Here is a 20,021-nt window from a genome sequence, read left to right as displayed (position 1 = left end):
AAGGGGCAAATGTGTGTATTTTGGGTGTTTCTGGGCCACCCAATGACATAAAGATTCCATGCCAGCATCTCTCATGCTTTGTATCCTTCTACACAGCTAAGTAAATGTAGTATTAGATTACATTCTACTGCATCTGTGAGTATAATTGCCAATTTGATCCCCTTGCAGTTACAGTGATATTGCAGGCTCCAATGATTGTTATATCCTGTCACTAAAAGTCATATATCCAGCTGAAACACAGACTGTTTAGCAAAATAATCCTAGATAAACAGCTTGTGATTAAAGCCAACCTATTTCTGGCATTAATATCAGAGATCATGAAGTTAACTAAAGCAGTTTGCTTCTTTTAAATGGATTTATAGGATCACAAACTTGTACTGTGAAAAAATTATTTTACTGCCATTTTAATTTTTTTTCTTTACTTTTATTATCCCTTTGTTATTATTAAAAATTCCTCTGGAATAAGAGGCTTTATCAGCTATGCCAATGAAAGATATTTTTACTGGCTGAAAAACGGATCATCAAACCCCTGATGACAGGGCACAGCGATACTAGTTAGGATCAAAGTGAGAGAGGAAGAGAAAAAAGGAAAAAATAAATAAAAGGACAAAGAGCCAGGGACCACCTCTGCACACAGGTTGTCCTGGACAACGCTTTGGTGGAATCACTGTGTGCGTGAGAGCGTCATTCTATCACGTCCGTGAAGTAATAAACAGAAGAAGGGATGGAGAGAGAGAGAGCTGTGCGGACAGCAGATAAGGCAAGTCCCTTAATCCTAAAAGAGAATGTTTTTGGTAGCCAGTCTTATGTGACAGCTAGTCTATTTCTATTTTATCTGGTGGATAAACCATTTCTCATTAACGGTAGGACTGTTAGCAATAAGCAATGCTCCAGTAATTGAAGATTTGAACAGCAGGCTTAGTCACCTCTTGAGGAAGAAAATGCTAGACGTCTTAAAAAAAAAACATGGGACAACAGATTCTGGGTTTTAACCTCTAAAAAGACATACCTAAGGAAACAAATGTTCTATTGCAGCTACTTTTACCTTCGCTGTATGATAGTCTCACCTGACGAGCTTTTAGAAATTGCTGGTGTCAGGGCCCCATCTCAGACCAATAAAATCAGAATATCTGCTCCAACCCCAATGTTTTCATAAATCTCCCCAGGTGATTTTACTGGGCAGTCCAGTTGGAAAGAACATGGACTCTGAGGAGAGGTAAAGCTGAATTCCATTCCTGCTCATCTTTCTATTGGCTGTGTGATCTTGGTTTTAGTAAAGCTCTCTAAGCCTCAGGTTTTCCATCTATAAAATAGGATAAACTGCCCTAGAATTATTGAATAAAAGAAATGTGAGGTTCCTAAAACATGGTTGTCCTACTTAAATTTTAGTTACATTTTACCAAAAAGAGCTTTGCATATTTGAATTTACATCACTGGTGATAAATTAGAAAAATATTTTTAGGGGAAAACTGTGTTTTGATTTGAGGTAAAAGTTTACTCAGCAATATTTTTTAAAATCTCACAAGAACCATACTGCAGAACAATTGATTATTTCTAAAAAGTAAAAACAGTAGATTTCAACCATCTTATTAAATTTTAATAATACATAACATCCCCAAGCACTTAATAGCTGTTAGTTTCCTCATTTCTCAAGTAGATAGCATATGACCCACTAACCCCACAAGTTTGCCATAAGCCAATAAATCTAAGAGTGTACTTTATTATTTTTAAGTATAATCACAAGACTACTCTAAAGTCTCTGGTCCCTTTCATAAGAATTAAATCCCATTTTTATGAGAATTAAATTATCCTGTATTAAGAAATGGCATCAACCAAGACTCTAGTTCATTACTATTTTATCCAAATACTACTGTAAATTAATATATTTTCACCTTATATTTCATATTCTAGCTGTTAAACGGCCCATGCATTTTTATAGAGAGAAATTATTTAATTGGAAAACATATGTACCAACCTGATACCTTTTTTCCCAGCACTCAGTTTTAAGGTTTTCAAATATCCATTTGCAAGTTCTGCGATATATCCTATTTTTTTAATCAAACACAATTAATTCCATTTTGAAGACTGTGAAATGAACAAAAATGTCCCAGCTATAAGCAACATATGCTTTACTTTCAAATACCATCATTGACTTTATTAAAACCTCAAAGAAATTTCCAAACTATGCCATTTTATTTTCATTTTCCATAATTGTTTAAATATTCAAAATGTTTTTTTTTTATAAAAAGGTCAATTTATTATACCTTTTGTTTGGTGGGATATCAGTGCCCTTTAAAACCCTACTATTCAAGTACAAATGATTATGTTTACAAAGTATTTACAGTTTCAGTCTTCTTCCTTTATATTTTAAAACACAATAACTATCTGGTTACAATAGTGAACAAAAAATCCTGAAGGTGGCAAAAGGGAAAGCCTCTGCCTTAGGAGGCTCACTGCAGCCTCCTGCTTCCCCTGGATCCTCCAAACACTGCCCAGCCTCCACTGGAACAAATGTCTCTGAATTAAAGAAAAACTGGGTGACTGCTTTCCCTGGTGGCCAATTCTAGATTGACAGTGTTTTGGCTGCTGTCTTTATATTTTATGTTCTGAAGATTTCTCTCATTCATTACCATTGCATTACATGGGAACTCTGTTCTACAAGGTAATGTGGAATTCTGCCAACAGTAACAATCTGAGGAAGCCTGGAAAACAACGTCCTAAACTTACACTTAAATTGGGAAGGTTTAGTTTAACCTTTAAAACAGAAGGCCAAGAAAACAATACACTGGAACTTTTACCTAAATGACACTATTGAAGACTATGAGGTCACTGGTGACATCAAGATGTTACTAAATAGAGTGATACCAGTAAAACTATTTTCTGTCCCATATTTTGCAATAGGGAATCGCTGAAGAAAACACACTTCTTTCACTTACACAGTAAGACAGGGCAGGGGTTCCACACCGCAAATATTCAGACCCCAGTTCTGTTGTCTTAGAAAGCTTTTGAGAGATTTTTCTAAATTCTCTTCTAGTGTTCTAGATTAATAGAGGCCACTTATTCAGGTAGCTATGTCTAGGATATTCTAAACACTCAACATTTCACCATCATCTACAAAGAGACCTTCAACACTCCATGAAGGATAAGAACAAAACCAATAGGCAGCACAAATTAAAATAGGCTGAAAAGGAGAATTCCCTTTTAGTTCTGCACATTTGAGGATTTAAAAAAAAAAAAAAAAGAAGTAGGAACTCTCCTCAGTACCCAGACACGAAGCACAGAAAGTCTCCTGCATGCCGTACTCTCTCATTACAGCATGTGCTGAACCACAATGAACAAGTGAGAAGGCAAATTATAGTGTTCTGTTTTGGCAAAATGCTCTTAGTAAGTCTACACCCTCCCATGATAAACAAGAAACACAAATATCAACTACAAAACACTTTAATTACTCATAGTTGCTAATATCTCATGTATTACTTAAGATATGAGTTTTATTAAAATCATAACAGAGGAGCAACACATATTTTTTCTAATATATTTCCTTAACAGTCTAATGGACTCCTAGTGATGATACCTGGGGACACCATCCACAAGATATGTATTATATGTCATTCAGCACTGGAACATGGTGGATGTATTTCCCAACTGTTTAAACAATTTATAGATGGCCTGTCATTCAATATTATTTCTCCTGACTGCATAGGCCTAGGATATTATACTTCCCCAACTTAAATAAAAAACAGTTGTAAAAACCATCCCGGTAAAGTAATTAAAAAGAGATTCCCAGTTACCTAGGCAAGGATTACACTCAAATGCTTCTGAATATATTTGGTATAGAACCTCATCCACTATGCAAATCTTAAATCACATGATTAGACTATATTTCATTATTTAAATTCCACAATCAGGACTTCCCCAGTGGCGCAGTAGTTAAGAATCCGCCTGCCGATGCAGGGGACACAGGTTCAACCCCTGGTCCGGGAAGATCCCACATGCCGCAGAGCAACTAAGCCCGTGTGCCACAACTACTGAGCCTGTGCCCTAGAGCCCGCAAGCCACAACTACTGAGCCCACGTGCTGCAACTACCGAAGCCTTCATGCTCCATGGCCTTCAAGCTGCAACTACTGTGCCCCCGTACTGCAACTACTGAAGCCCACACGCCTACAGCCCATGCTCTGCAACAAGAGAAGCCACAGCAATGAGAAAACCATACACCGCGACGAAGAGTAGCCCCTGCTCGCTGCAACTAGAGAAAGCCCGCACACAGCAACGAAGACTCAATGCAGGCAAAAAAATCAAAAATAAAATACATTCCACAATCAAGTGAGAAACTATATTACTTAACTGTAACAATGAATAATACTCCTCTTATTTTAACAAATAAACTCCTAACAGAAATAAAAAATATAAATTGGCTGACTGTTTTCTATAAGAGCAAAATTGGATAAATTATAAAAGAACATAAAGATGATGAGAAAATACCAAATTATGGTATAAAGGGTAAATTCAGGCCATGTACTACACACGCAGATATCATTTTTAATGTTTGGAGGTCTCTTTATTGTCTAAACGGGTGAATTTGGGACAGTTACATTCAATTATTTCTGTCATCCAAACAACCAAAATGGATCAGCAGAACAAAAATCACTTCAATTCATTAGTGATTGGCTCAAACTGTCCTGAAAAATATTCATTTTCTATGTTATCTGAACTAAGAATAAGGTAGAAAATAGGATATCAAAAAGAGATGTGAAAGTCATTCTCTCTTTCTCTTCCCCCTCCTTCTCTCTCTCTCTGTCTCATGTGCCTTTGTTACCTTTTCAGGCTACTGGAAACTATATATTAATGTATTAACTTTTTAAATTTGTTTCAATAAGCAATCTGAAAATTCTCCATCAGGAAACAGGAGATCACAACAGTAATATCTTAATGTTAGTATAATCATCTCTATCACAATATTGATATAGTATCTTTTTTTTTTTTTTTTTTTTTTTTTTTGCAGTACATGGGCCTCTCACTGTTGTGGCCTCTCCCGTTGCGGAGCGCAGGCTCCGGACGCGCAGGCTCAGCGGCCATGGCTCACGGGCCCAGCCGCTCCGCGGCATGTGGGATCTTCCCGGGCCGGGGCTCGAACCCGTGTCCCCTGCATCGGCAGGCGGACTCTCAACCACTGCGCCACCAGGGAAGCCCGATATAGTATCTTTATCCTCATTTTTATGCTAATATTTGTATACTATTATTGGTAACCTTTTTATCCACGTAGAAAGTTTTCATTTATTTATTTTGCTATGTATTACAAAGTACTGCCTCACTGCCCCTTAAAGATTTTCTCCTATAGTAGCAATGATAAATATGAGGATGCCTCAAAGTCATCGGCTAAAGTCATCTTTAACTCAAATGCATTCAAGTATGTTAAAGTGGCAGTGGACAGTCAAAGCTAGTTGTGCAATGTGTCTGCCCATAGAAAAAAAGGTGTGTAAAAAGAGGAAGGTTCAAGATAAAAACCTAAAAATAGTCAAGGATATTCTAATAAGTACCCTTACTCTAATGATATGCAGACTAGAAATATGTTAATCACATTTCTCTGGACTTCTACACTGGCCATCAGTTTTTCTAAAGCCTCATTATGTATCATTGCTAGTCTCTGTTCTAAGCAATGCTAATAGAAGTATATATTTAAAGTATTTAACACAGTATTTCCCAAATTCCTTTGCTAAAAGGTTGTGTTGAATATACATTAAGCAAATGAGATGGCAACACTAAATCTACTAATGTAGTCCATTCCTTTGCTAATACAATAATGGCATCTCTAATTTGCTCATTTCAACTGCAATCCACTGATGTTCAAAATTAAAGAAATATTTTCATTATTACATTTAACACTATTAAATGATATAATTTGGTTTTAATGATCAAATTTTAATATCTTTTAAAAGAAATGCTGGAAAAAGTGGTCTCCTGCTGACATAATAGGAACATTATTCTGCTATTATCATATCTGTATAAGCAGTTGATGATACTTTCTATTTTCTGTAGTAGAGTAAGTAGACTAAGAACTGTTCTTCCAAGAAACTCAGGATTTAGTTTTAGATAATTACAATGTGTATTATCTCTAAAGACACTCTGTCAGAGATAATGATATACATCAACAAAACAGTACAAAGGAACATATATTTTGTTACTTTGTCATCAAAAAGGCAATGGCCATTTTAATATATGTACTATTAAAATACTTTTTTAATATATGGAAAATAGAATACTCTGCACTGCAGAGAGTTTGGCTCTAAAGAGTGTGAGATATTTACAATAATAACTTCTAGTTGAAATGTTATACACATGAGGAACACCAGTATATTCCAACCTCATTAAATTCTCTAAAAACAAAGATATTCCACAATGGGTTCTAGAAAAAAAACAATCTAAATGATATGAAATGAGTGTGCCTGTCCATAAAAAGTTCGAGTTATTTATTTTAACAACACCCTTCTGAGTTGGTATGGTTTTACTCTTTCCATTTTAACTTAGTGTAAACTACTTATTACCATTTCTTGTTGTTAATGGTATCAAAATGCGATGAACAGAACAAAGCTGTTAGAAACAAAAACGCCACTTGCTCAAACGATATCAAACCCAAAAAGAGGCCTTAAGGACTTTCTCCTCTTTTATAGTAAAAGCAATATATTTTCTCTTGAATACTTTTTTAAAGACTAATCAGCTGCATGCATGCAAAGTGAAGTCAGAGACCATTTATTCACGAGTAAAACTTTCCAAAAGGTAGAGCTAATTCGTGGAAAAGCAGACTCTAAAAGCAACTGAAGGACTCCCCTGGTGGCGCAGTGGTTAAGAATCTGCCTGCCAATGCAAGGGACACAGGTTCGAGCCCCGGTCCGGGAAGGTCCCAGATGCCGCGGAGCAACTAGGCCCGTGCGCCACAACTACTGAGCCTGCACTCTAGAGCCGATGAGCCACAACTACTGAGCCCGGGTGCTGCAACTACTGAAGCCAATGTGCCTAGAGCCCATGCTCCGCAACAAAGAGAAGCCACCACAATGAGAAGCCAGTGCACCGCAACGAAGACCCAAGGCAGCCATAAATTAGTTAATTAATTTAAAAAAATAAAATAAAAACAACTGAAGAGTGATGCAGGTATTAGCCAGGCAGAAAATAGAATCTGTGTCACCATCCTCATGCTGTTAAAATGAAGTGGATTAAAACCAAACTAATTGGCTTGTGAATGTCATTTTGAGGTTACAAATATTTCTTGAAAGCCCTAGTGTTCATCAAATTTGACTCTCATCATTCATTTTTCATTCTAAAGTTACCCTGGTAAGCCACAGATGATGTGCACATCATCTTGCCCATCACAAATGGAAATGACTTACTACAGTCAAAAGTCATCTAGAACCGGCACAAATTTTTATCTCCAATTTTTTTATTACTTTTAGAACATCTACACTTTGTTATTCACAAGGAAAAGCTGACAAAGCATTCTCTTAATGCATAAAGTATTGTGTGGATTTGCAAACAAACCAACTTGTTTGAAACTCAGGGAAGCAAACAATGCACGTGAAACCCACAATGCACTACTGTGCGTGTCTTACAGGGAAATCAGGAGAGAGACTGAATTGAATGATTCACAATAGGATATGTTTTGAAGGAGATAAACCTTTTATATCTATAAGCATAAAGATGCATAAATTATTAAATTTTACCCTACTAGTACTTGTTTTTGCATATGTTAACATTTAAACACACCAGAAACAGCTCCTGAAATTGCTTATGCTAATGCCTATTGCTACTCATTTTAAAAGGCAATTCCACTTAAAATCAAACCTCAGGCCTCAAAACACCAATTAAGGCCAAACAAAGCATACCAAAGTCGATATATGCAAGATATGAAAAGCTCCAAATTATATTTCAATGACTTTTTAATTTATAAATCAACCCAATCAATAAAGCATATGTTTAAAATTCTAAAAACATTTTTGGGCAGGTATTTTTTAAGCCAAATATAACTTCAATGCCCCCAATAATAAAAATCTCCCCAAATATAAAGCTAAATGTTTCATTAGCCTCCTAAGGGGCATATTAGATATGAAACGAAAACTGCTTTGGGGAATAGCTGACATCGTCATGTATAAGCTAAAGAACCAATAATTGGTTAAATAAAAATATGAACTTCTGAAAGGTAATTACTATACAGGACATGCAAGAAGTCCGTTGAGTCTCGCCTGTTAGATGCACTGAATAGCCTGTTCTAAGTCTTAGATTCTAAGAGATGCTATTCTGTGTTTTGCGACTAACTAATCAGTAAATAAAAATCCTTATGATTTGGTTAATTTTTTTCTTTCAATTATCACTGATATCGTCTCTTGAAAAATACTGAGCAATAATTTTTAAATGCATATTTGAGTATTTCCCTAACACACTGGCAGGAACTGATAGACACTTAAAAATATAATTTAAGATTTATTCTGAATCCTTATCTTATTGAAAGCCAAAAAACCTTTAATAAACCAGTTTAGGAGACAGAATGCTCTTGGAAGGGAGTCCATAAATAGCAAAAGTTTTCAGATCGAAGAGTTTACTGGCAAAATGAAACCATAAGTGGTAGTTTGATCTCTATTAATCAGCTTGTATTTCATACTGTACCTGGTTGACTTTGAATTATCAAGTTTGAGATATTACAATGGTGTGCCTATATGACATGCATTTCAACATACACTTTCCATTTAGGAGAACATATGGAATTGGGTGTATCAGGCTATTTTATGCTATAAAATATATTATTTATTTAACTGCCCTTTTCTGATTATAGGCTTATCAATCTATTTTCTGACTATGATGTGGATGCCTATCTAGGTTCCCTTACTTCATTGATTCAAAGGAGGACTTAGAGATCAAAAGCCATTTTCTCACTTAGCAAGGAAAAGATCTATTTTAAACTTACTCTTACTATTTTACGAAAGGATAAGGCACACACAAGAATATCCCAAACAGAAACTGACTACCATATGTGGATTTAACGAAAAACAAAAAACCTATTAACAGGCTTATCCTTCAGATTCATACACTATAGCTTTCACCCTCAGGGGCTGGAGTCATATTTTCATTATGTCTGCCCTCTCTACCTCACTAGAGTATGAAAAAACACATATATCAATCGGTACTAAGAGTCAATAGTGAGGTAACCCTCCCCCAATCCTTCAAAACAAGGAAATATGATTGATACAACTGCTCCCAGCTAAACTGGGGCAGGAAGGACACTGACCATCTACTGAAGCAATAATAAGAGGTTACAGGAGTCATGCATTATCTAAAAGAGAAGAAACATTTCTAATGAACTTAATCTGATTTCAACTTCACAAACATTTGTATTGCTATAGTTTTCCCTTCCCAAGTCCATGTGCTTATCAAGAGCAATATAGAGGTCAATTAGATATGAGTATTCTGGTTCTTGTGATTGTTAAATATCTCATTTAAAATAAATGAGCTTCCATTTTGATTGTTATATCATTTTTTTTTCATCTGGTTTAAAGTTAACTCCCCCACCACTACCACCACCATATGGATCTTCTATCAATAAGATGAGGTAATCAGGTTTTTGGGTCTATAACACTAGATTAGATTCTGGTTGATGATAAATTCACCAGTAAAAGGCTATCCTCTGAGTTATTTCAGAACTTTTCCAGATGGGACCTATGACCACCACTCAAGGATCTCCTTATTTGGGATACTCAAGGATCTCCTTATTTGGGATTGATTCAATATTCCAAAGAAAAAAGAATTATATAACCCTACCCAAATATCAGCTTGTACTATATTGCACATATCAATCCCACTGACACTGCCTCTCCAACTTCTGGGTTTAGAGTGTGGTAAAGCCTCAAGAAAGTTGAGAATATAGTCTGCAATTCCAAAGAAGTTGGCAAATTTAAAAAGTGCCTCATGGGCTAGAAGAAAAGCAGAGGTCAGGAATTATTTTCCCTCTAATCCATGTGTTTGTAAGATACGACTATGCAGCACCAGAGATAAGGATGAAATTTAATTAAGTGTAATATTATAAAAATATAAATACAGTACTGCCTGTGAACTAAAGAAGCAGAAAACAAATAACCATTCAATGGAGGACTTCCCCCAGAGTGACAAATTACAACAAAATCAGCGCCAGGAATAGATTTCCTGATTTAAACAGTAAACCATGTTGCCTTTTATGAAGTGTATGAATGAAATTGGCAAGAGTAGCTAATTATTTATAGCTGATTAGTCTATCAAATCTCTTGGTAGAATAAGCAAAACATGAACTTTTTATAATTATTTGGAGTCAATATACTCTAAATGCAGTATACTTCATCTGTGAGGCATATACATTCTAAAGGCTTGAATTTTTTTTCTAAAGTTTTACATTTTAGTTTTAGATATTGGTATTCTGAGAACTAAAATCATGTATGACAGTTCATAATGTATTTCAGGAAAACAGAACATTTTAAATATACTTGGAATACAGAAAAACACAATGCAGAGTTTCTATTTTGTGCTTACTTTGTGGAAATGTTAAGCCTGAGATGATCAACATTAAACTATGCTAAAAACAGTGGTAGTTTAGAAATGCACCAACCTTCAGGATCCAGTAGTTTCTCTATGCCTAAATGATATTTGGCAATGTTGAATGCATGTTCCAGTCGTTGTGTGGCTGACTGCTGGCAAACCACACTATTCCAATCAAACAGGTCTGGCCTGAAACACACACAAATATAAAGACAAATATAAATCAACTTAAAATGTTTCATGAGATTCACTTCAATTCTTTCGTAGTTCCCAGACCAGGGATCGAACACATGCACCCTGCCGTGGAAGCACAGAGTCTTAAACACTGGACCACCAGGGAAGTCCCCAGTTCTGATATTTGACTGACAACCCATGCCCACATTCCTTAAGAGTTGAGTGTTACTCTTTGGTACTCCTCAATAACATTTCTCATTTAGACAAGTCACAATTTTAACAGAAAATCCTGAAGAAAACAAAGGAGAAATTATTCTATGTTATCCAAGCAACAAAAATATGTTCATCTCATCCAGTCTCATGGATTTGAATACCAGCCATTTGCTGGTATCTTCTAATTCTATAAGCCTAGCCCAGACCTCTTCCCTGAACTTCAGACTCTAGATCCATCTGCTTACTCAGTAGCTCTACTTAGAGTCATCACAAGACTCAAGCATCCAACACTGACCTTCTGATACTCATCCGCATTGTACCACCACAACTCACCTACCTCTCTTATAGTTCTCCCTTTCTCAATAATCAATGACAAGGTCAAACTTGTAGGTACTCAGCAGAGAAACCTTGGTGTCAACTTTGATGACTCTTTTACTCTCATACAACACTTAGTTGGAAATATATCCAGAATTTGACCACTTCACACTATCCTCGCTGCTAGCACCATAATCCAAACCACCATCTTAGCCTGCATACAACACTGCATTAGTTTTCTAACTGCTCCCCTATTCCCACCCTTGCCCTTGTTAATCTATTCTCAGCAGAGCTGTCAGAGTGATCTGGTAAAATGTTTCATCATAACCTTCTCAAATCCTTGCTATCGAGGGAGTAAAATTCACTGACGTAACTGCGACCTACAAGGCCCTACATGGTCTGGCTCCCCATTAACTCTCTGATTTTATTTCTTGTCTCCCTCCTCGTATTCCTCAAACAGGCTAGATAGTTTCCCACATCTGCACTTGCTGTTCCCTATGCCTGGAATTCTCCTCCCCCAGACACAGATATGGCTCACTCCTCCACTTCCTTTGGGTCTTTACTCAAAAGTCACATTGATGAGTCCTTCCCTACCCTTCCCCCATCTAAAACTGCCTGCCCCCAAATCAAACTTACACAGAACCATTTCCTATCCCTCTTAATTGCTTTATATTTTTTCTCATTAGCATTTAACTACTATTTAACATATTATACATTTAATTAATCTTATCTATTTACCTATCTCCCGCACTTGAATGTAGACTATAGAATTATTTTTGCCAGGTTTGTTCACTTCTAGAAACCCAACCTGACACACAGGAGGGGCTCAATAAATATTTATTGACTACACCAGAGAATGGATGAGAACATACTATATGAATATCATTTTACTTAATAACGGAGAAAACACAAAGTTGTGTAAGAGGCTGTTCTTATCCTATGAGAATTTTAAATCTAACGAGGAAAAAAAATCCATACATCACAAGTTACATACATTTTAAGTGCGACAAATACAGATAATAATAATATATGGTTTTCTAAAATCTGAAGAGGTCAAGAAAGTTTTTTTTGAGGCTTAAGGGACTCTTAAATGGTGGTTTGGGTTAGATTAAAGAAAAGTGCTTGAGAATAGAATTCTAAATTGCATGGATATTAGAGAATCAGAGTTCTTAGGGAAGGAAAGAGCAGAATGTGCCCAGTCAGTCAGGACCTCACAAGTCTGGCTCCACTGGGAGATTTCTAATATCAAGTGGTGGGAGATATGGTTAGGAGGAGGATTGGGATGAGTCTATAAAAGGCCTTGGCTGTTAAGGAATTACAATTTTACCCAGCAACATTGGAAACCATTAGTTAAGTGCTTCTTCATCTTTCCTGGATCACAGATACCTTTGAGAATCCGATGAGCACTATGAAACTTCTACCCAGACAAAATTCCTATCCATAGCTTTAAACAGAATTACATAGAATTTTAGGACATTTGGGTCTGTCACTGGACTCCTGCTTAAGAACTCATGCTCTGCAAGAGAAGATGTTTCAAGGATAGGGTTAGCTGCTATTTTCTGAAACCAGAATTCAAAATAAAGGTGCAACTTTAATTCTCCTTTGACTCTCATTTCCTTTTCTCTACTTGCTCCTACCCTGTTTAATTCACCAGACTTCTGTGCACTTCTTAGTAAATCTAATCTCCCCTATATACTTCAAGTTACCCAAAGCAGCTAAAAACCCTTTAGAACCTAAAATATGTATAAATTGGGAGCTGTCTCTAGTAGTGGAAAGACTCTTAAGAAACAAAAATTAAATCCTAGACTATTTGGGGGAAGTTTTAATTTCACTATGCAACCTCTGCCCCATCTTCATTTCTCCATCTCTCATTAAGGGGAGTGGAAAAGAATATAGGTGGGAGAGTGTGGGAAACCAGTTTCTCACCTACAGCAAAGTAAACAAGGTTAAATCAGTATGATAAAAAAATAGGATTACTTCCACATTTAAGCCCTTTTCCCTTCATCCCCTTCGCCTTCTCCTTAGCCACTAACTAGTTACCTGGGTGACGAGTTATCTAAGTCATGTAATCTATTTGAGCTTCAGTGTTTTCATTTTAAAAAGGAAGGAATTGTACTGAATGGCCTTCGAGGTCTCTTCTAGCATTTAAGATCAATCTAATAAAATGTTTTAAATCATTAAAATTCACCATTAATTAACATTTTAAATAACCATGATTTTCAAATGCATAAAGAATTGTAAAACTAACCAACTGAAGAGGAAAGCCACATACCTTCCCATGCTAGCCTAGAACATAAGTCATAAATAAGAATGTGCCACCAAGGATCCCCACACTTTTGAGGAAACCGACATACTGAATGAGATAACAGAGCCTAGTAGGTAAGCAGAGTCCCCTACGAATCCATATCCTGGCTCTACAGCATATTAGCTATGAAAAGATTTCAGTCAAAAATGTAACCAGAGGATATAAAATGGAGAATTTCCCACACGTGCCCTCAGAAGAACAGAACTTAAGAATTCAGAGGCTGATTTTCTATGAACGCCTGTTTTACAGAAGATCAAGCCTTATCTCCCAATCAATGAATATCCACCAAGAATCTCTCCCCATCCTCAAGTCAATGAACTTACTGCTTGCACTCTGGCTGTACTGCCCCCTCTCTGTGCTCCTTGCCCATATGCACAGCCTGCCCCAAACCCCCAAAAGACTCGCCTGTAAATTGTTACAGCATGTGTTTCCCAAATTGCAATTCCTCTTTTGTTCCTGAATAAACTGAATTTCTGATCATTTGACCTTGCCTCCGTTTATCTCTGTTTAGGTTGACATAACCAAATGATCTTTGGGAAACTGAGGCACAGAGAGGTTATATGATTTGCCTATTTGTGAAATGGGGACAATGATAGTATGTAAGTCATGAGAAACAGATGGGTTATTTTACTTAGAACAGGGCCTACAAAATAATAATTGCTTAAAAACACTAACTTCTATTACTTTAAGGTTAATTATATTTATAAAATAACAGTAATACGTTTTCAATGTACAGATTCGAGCCAAGAACCTATACTTACAGAAGAGATATAAATGTTACAAACATTGTTGATGCAAGAATAACAATATAATGACAGAAGTGGAGAGGAGAGAAGAGGAGGAAGTATGTACGAGGGTGATAATTTCCTCAACCTTCATTTCAGGTGGTCAACAGATCTTGTCTAAACTTGATGAAAATAAGTATACCACTGTCATTTAAAGTCACACAGGCAACAATTATAAGAATAAAATGATTATAATATAGTGATGAAATCAGGAAACAGATGGGCATAAGATGTAAATTTGTGGGCTTCATATTAAGGAATAAATCCATCTACTGTCAGAAATGAATTAATCAAGAAATAGATATATATAATTATGAAAACCGTCAGAAAGAATAAAAGGAGTTGCTGACAGTAACTACTTCTAGGAAGTGGAGAGTGATGGGATAGGGCTGAGGTCAGGAAGACACATTTTGTTTTTGTCCTTTGCCTCCCTCTCTAATGTTTGACTTTTTTTTTTAAAACCACGTGCTATGTTACTTCTATGGTAATAAATTAAAATAAGAAATCAGGAAAAAATTTAACTGCAACTTTATACTTACTGCAACTTATTTGCATATTTTGAGCATACTTCTAATCAATTATCATTTGGTTTTCCCATGAAAGTAGAATCTGGCTTCCTTTTAACTGCACTGTAGTGAACTCTGTGTTTTAATTTAATACTTTTAATTTCTTACATATTAAGATAAAATTTAGCCTTAAAGAAATATAAAGTCACTAAAAGCCTGATCTTTGGCAAGGCTCTTTGTCAATTCCTATGTTCGTTATCAAGTTCATGCCTTTGTTCTACACAGTCTTTCAATTATTGAAATCAGGACACCTCATGACATTCCTAAGTGTTCCAATGACAATCACCCTGGAACAAACAGTTCAACCATTCTCTTTTTCTTTAGATAAACAATATGTTCATCTGTCAGAGACAAAAAGAAGAGGGAGATGATTCATGAAAGAGCATTATCAACTGTGAGAAACCTCTTGAAAAGTAACCATGTTGTGTGTAAGAAGGTAGTTACTGATGATTCATTCAGTATGACAGAAGAATATATAAATGTAGATATTTGGAGAGACAAAGAGTAGGTCAGGGACAGATGTGACAGGGCAACCTGGATATGTTTATTGTATTACTTACAAATACATTCAGAAATCATGAAATGGAATATTAACAAATGTAGTCTGTGAACACGCTTGCAGGACTGAAGTCTTCCACTTGAAAAGAAAATGCTAACGAGCCAACAAGGACCGCATAACCCGATCCTCGATATTTCTGTTCATCTGCAAATGTGTACATGAACAGCAAGATCAATATGTTCCGGCCCTTACTGTGAAGCATGTGGCTGCATAAATGAACACTGACTTATAATGCAGAATGAGCGTCTCTATTCCCTCTCATCTGGCTGTACTGAGGCTGTGGAATATTTTTCTTCCTGTCACACTTAGGAAAAACAACATATTAACATCGCTTAACATGCCGACTGAGTGTGAGCCTGCCTCCTTTCCAAAGTCAGGTTGCTGAGTCATTCACCTGGAAACTCAGTCTAGATGGGGTTAATTAAACCCAGCTGGAGCAAGACACCTGACAAAGATGCTTATTTAGAGAGCATTTGCTCCCGGACGGGTAAACCAGGAAGAAAATTTATATTCTGGATGTTTCTAGAAGCAAGATTGGCATAGGAAAATGGTAGACTAGACTCGTCGAGAAAAGAAAGATCAAAGTGAGAAAAGATAAGCTGCATTGAAAATCAGGGCAGATGCAGTCCAGTGGCATTTCAAGCACAGTTAATAAGGCAATGTATCTGACCCTGGGGATTGGGCTGGGTAAAAGAGATGGGTAATAGGAAAACCAAAGCACATGTCCGTTAGAGTAAATGTATTATACATACAATATATATGAATGTATTCATTATATATAATGTATGTATTTATCATGTTGTTTTGCTTTTTCTTGAACTGTTACTAATTCACTTACTAAGCCTCTTTATACAAGAAAAAGCAAACAACTATTTTATCTTAGAAAATATAATAGTGTGAATATAGTTAAGGACATTTGGTTCACTATGTCACACTGAGTTCCTTTTACGAAGGTCAACAGAACAACTCTCATGCTTTATAGCAATTGCTTTGCTGTTCCAGAGCAATTGTTTCTTTTGATATTCTGAGTACTGAGTCATAGAATTAATTGTGGTCTGCTCTTTACCTTGGTTGCTAAGATGCCCAGAGCCTCTTTTACCCCTGAAATATAAGTATATATACATATATATACACACATACAGGGCCTTATGGTATTTGCTATCTAAGTATCTGACAAGAGAAATGTTTCTTTTTCACGTTATTAATCTGATGATGGTAACTAATTATACTACAGCCACTCACATAAGATCTACAACCATTTTTAACGCTACAGCTGAAGCTCATTACTAACACATTATTTGTATAGAAAGACCAACTCCATTCTTAGCAAAGTTAGAATATAACCTTGATTTTCTGGCAGTCTCAATTTCAAAGATGTTGATACCCCCTCTCCACCATAACCACATTCATGCTCTGATAGTTTTAACATTTCAACAACTAAGTGTAATATCACATAAAAATAGGATATTCTTATTCAGTACCTTCCAATGGATGGTTAGATCAATATGGTCAGCATAAATAACATGTTGCATAGTGGGAAATGATCAGGAACCATGCTGGAGAAACAGATATCAGACTCTAAATCAATACTTTTAAAAATTATTCAATGTTTCGATAATCTTACCTATGACTGTGGATGAGAGCGTTCAAAGCCAGACCATCAGACCAGCTGGTGGTGAAGTTAATGACATTAACCTGTGGATAATTACGAGTTGATTGTCGGACCCAGCTCAGGAGTATCTTTTCACTGTTGGTTTGTTGCAATCCAGCCATGATATTTTTCATTACATTTTTGACCTACATGTGGAAAGATATTTTCATAAGGAAATGCATGAACAAGAAGCACACAAACTTAAACCTGAATGTTCTAATCTTCAGTTAATAAATACTGGCTCAGTGGTGATGACGGATTTGCACTGATCAGGCAACCCTCCCATTATGAATGGGATTCATTTGCGAAATGCTTGGCCAGTTATGAGCACCGAGATTCACTCACTCCTAGATGACAGGGCAAAGGTCAGTTTTCTCCCTGCCTCAAGAAAGAAGAGGCAGCTAGTGCTCCTTGAACAAAAGAATCTTGGAAGGATCATTCTGGACAAAGTGCCTGTCATGAACAGGGGCACCAAATGCAGACAAAATCGACTGGGGCCTGGCAGGTTGGCCCTGTGGTGGTTTCCGTCTTAGCTGTTACTCTGCCCACAGCATGAAATGCTTCTCTTGAGGGGGGGCCGGTGGGGAGGGGGAGGTAACAAGGCTCTACGCACGTTGTCCCCTTGTACTTGTTTTTGGCAGAGAGGTTAAAGGGCTTCAGGTCCGTGAGCCATACCTGGGGAGAAGGGGTGGAACATTCAAGACGCCCTCACGTGCAGAGCGGCTTGATAGTTCTAAGGCAAGGGGTGCCGTCCTGTGTGCTGGGCTCAGGAACGTCACCTCAGGGCCGTGACGAGGCCCGCTCCGTCAGCAAGTCCCACTGCTACTCTGAGAAGTCACAGCCTCCCTCCCAACACACGGCCCCCTGGCCACCTCCGGAGTCACAATCGGAATTCCCTACTTCCATTTTGTGGGCTGCGGTCACCTCTGCAGAGTCCCCTTGTTTGAGAAATTCGGCCACGTTGTGAAAGGTCAGGTAGAAGTCAAGTGCAAACAGCATGGCGGCAAAGAAAACGCCTGGGCTTTGGTTCCGAAGCCCCATCCCATCAAGCGACAGCTGTGGAGATGGCGAAGGAGACTAAGGCCGCTGTGACGCCGCGTAGGAAGTCCATTCAGGGCCTACACAAGCCCTGCCACTTGTTCAGCAGGGTGGCAGCGGCAAGGAGAAAGCCAAGGGCCAGCAGGGACCCCAGCACGGGCGCAGTGAGGAAGACGAAGGCCGAAAGAGAGACGCGACTCCGCAGCTGGCGGCTTCAGGTCGAGCTGAAGAAGGCGCGCAGCCAGGAGCGCCGCGGCGCAGGACTGGGAGGGGCCGCTGGGTCCTGCGGGGTGGGGTCTGGGGGCCACGTCGTAGCGTTGGTTGGGCCCCACCCACCCTCCCACCCCCGGCTCCCGAAAGGGAACCGGAAAGCAAGACTGTGCAAAAGGGGAAAAAGGCCAGGTTCGGTCTTATTTTCATGAATTGGTTTCTGGCCATTTGATTCTGTCCTAGGCTGTGTGCAGGTGCAAATGCCACTCGGCAGGTTGTTGTATTTCCAACTGTCACTCTTCTAATTCAGCTGCTGCAGAAATCCATTTTCTGGGTTTCGAGAATGCAGTTGACACCTCATTATAGAACAGACGGTCTACATTTTCTATTAAAGGAATCATTACTAGGCTCCTTCTTTAATGTCAGTCCCCTTATCACATACTTAAAGTAAGTATATAAGTAAATGTGAGTGGTTTTGACCACCAAGGGCTTCCCTTTTGGGCAGTATAAGGTCCATATACTACCAACATTTGATCAGATGATGAATATTTATTGTGTATTCCAAATATGACATTTTATTTTCTTCTTCATCCATGCAGAAGTTAACAAATGCCTTCGGGCAAAATACATATTTTAACATCTCCAATGTTAGTAATCCTTTTATGAAAGATTCAATGCAAATTTTAGGATAGACTATTAAATATAACTTTAAAATACTTGAAAAGGATTTGAGATGATGTTTTGTAAACGTGGGATTGATGTGAAGATGTGAAATCTTTGCATACATTTGTCACCATCCCTTGATAGCTAAATCTATTATTTAGGGGTGGATTATCCAGTTTTCTTAATTCCTTCCTGACCTGCTTATTTAGCCACTTACTTACTGAATAAATAGGTCAAATAGTTATGTAAGATATATAATTTTTCTCATCATAGTCTAAAGTTATAAAATATACAGCCTCCATGTACAGAGACTGCAGGATGTGTCCTGTGTGTCCTGTGCTGAACCAGGGTTGGAATCGGCAGACACTGGCTCAGTGGTGTTGATGGATTTGCACTGATCAGGCAACCCTCCAATGATGAATGGGATTCATTTGTGAAATGCTTGGCCAGACTGCCCTCTATGCACATAATGTTAAAGAACAACATGGTATTCGATCCAAAGCTCCTTTAGCATCATTATGTCACTAATTCAGCTTATCAGCCTCAGCCTCATTGCTGTTGCTTCTACCTGGGTGCAAATGTTGCTGAGAAAAAAATAATAATAAAGGGCAATGTGAGATAACAGTTCTTCTTTTCCTACAGAAAAGAGAGTTACCAAGAAATCTTTATTAAGGATCCACCTTCAGTCAAACACTGAGCGGCTCCTATGGGGAGTCTTTAAGCAGAAAAATTCCCCACCCTCAGGGCTCACAGAAAGAATCAATGTAAATAAATATGTGTGTGTGTGAATACAGCTATACATCTATTTTTTAAAGGAAAAAAATGGAATGTCTTTGAGCACTGATTTCAAAAAAATGACTAGGAGTTAATGGGGCAAAGAAGGTGTGATGGACCTGCAGATGCACTACCTTTAAGGATTCTCCTTTAAGGAAGGACTTGTTTCTCCAGCTGTCCTGAGGCAGACATCACCCATGAGTCCCCTCAGGAACTACT

At 37.6% G+C, this 20,021-nt stretch overlaps 1 protein-coding gene across 1 annotated transcript in view; it reads right to left on the bottom strand.

Moving 5' to 3' along the window:
* DMD (dystrophin) overlaps nucleotides 1-20,021 on the bottom strand; it is a 2,243,521-nt gene that overhangs the window by 1,718,177 nt on the left and 505,323 nt on the right. The window contains exons 6-7 of the mRNA XM_060293058.2: nucleotides 17,091-17,263; nucleotides 10,620-10,738 (exon numbers count right to left, since the gene is read on the bottom strand). Of these exons, the coding sequence (XP_060149041.1) occupies nucleotides 10,620-10,738; nucleotides 17,091-17,263 (292 nt within the window). The remainder of the gene's footprint in view (nucleotides 1-10,619; nucleotides 10,739-17,090; nucleotides 17,264-20,021) is intronic.

The sequence above is a fragment of the Globicephala melas genome, chromosome X, assembly GCF_963455315.2.
Source record: "Globicephala melas chromosome X, mGloMel1.2, whole genome shotgun sequence".
NCBI lineage: Eukaryota > Metazoa > Chordata > Mammalia > Artiodactyla > Delphinidae > Globicephala > Globicephala melas.
This window is presented reverse-complemented; position numbering and strand designations above follow the sequence as displayed.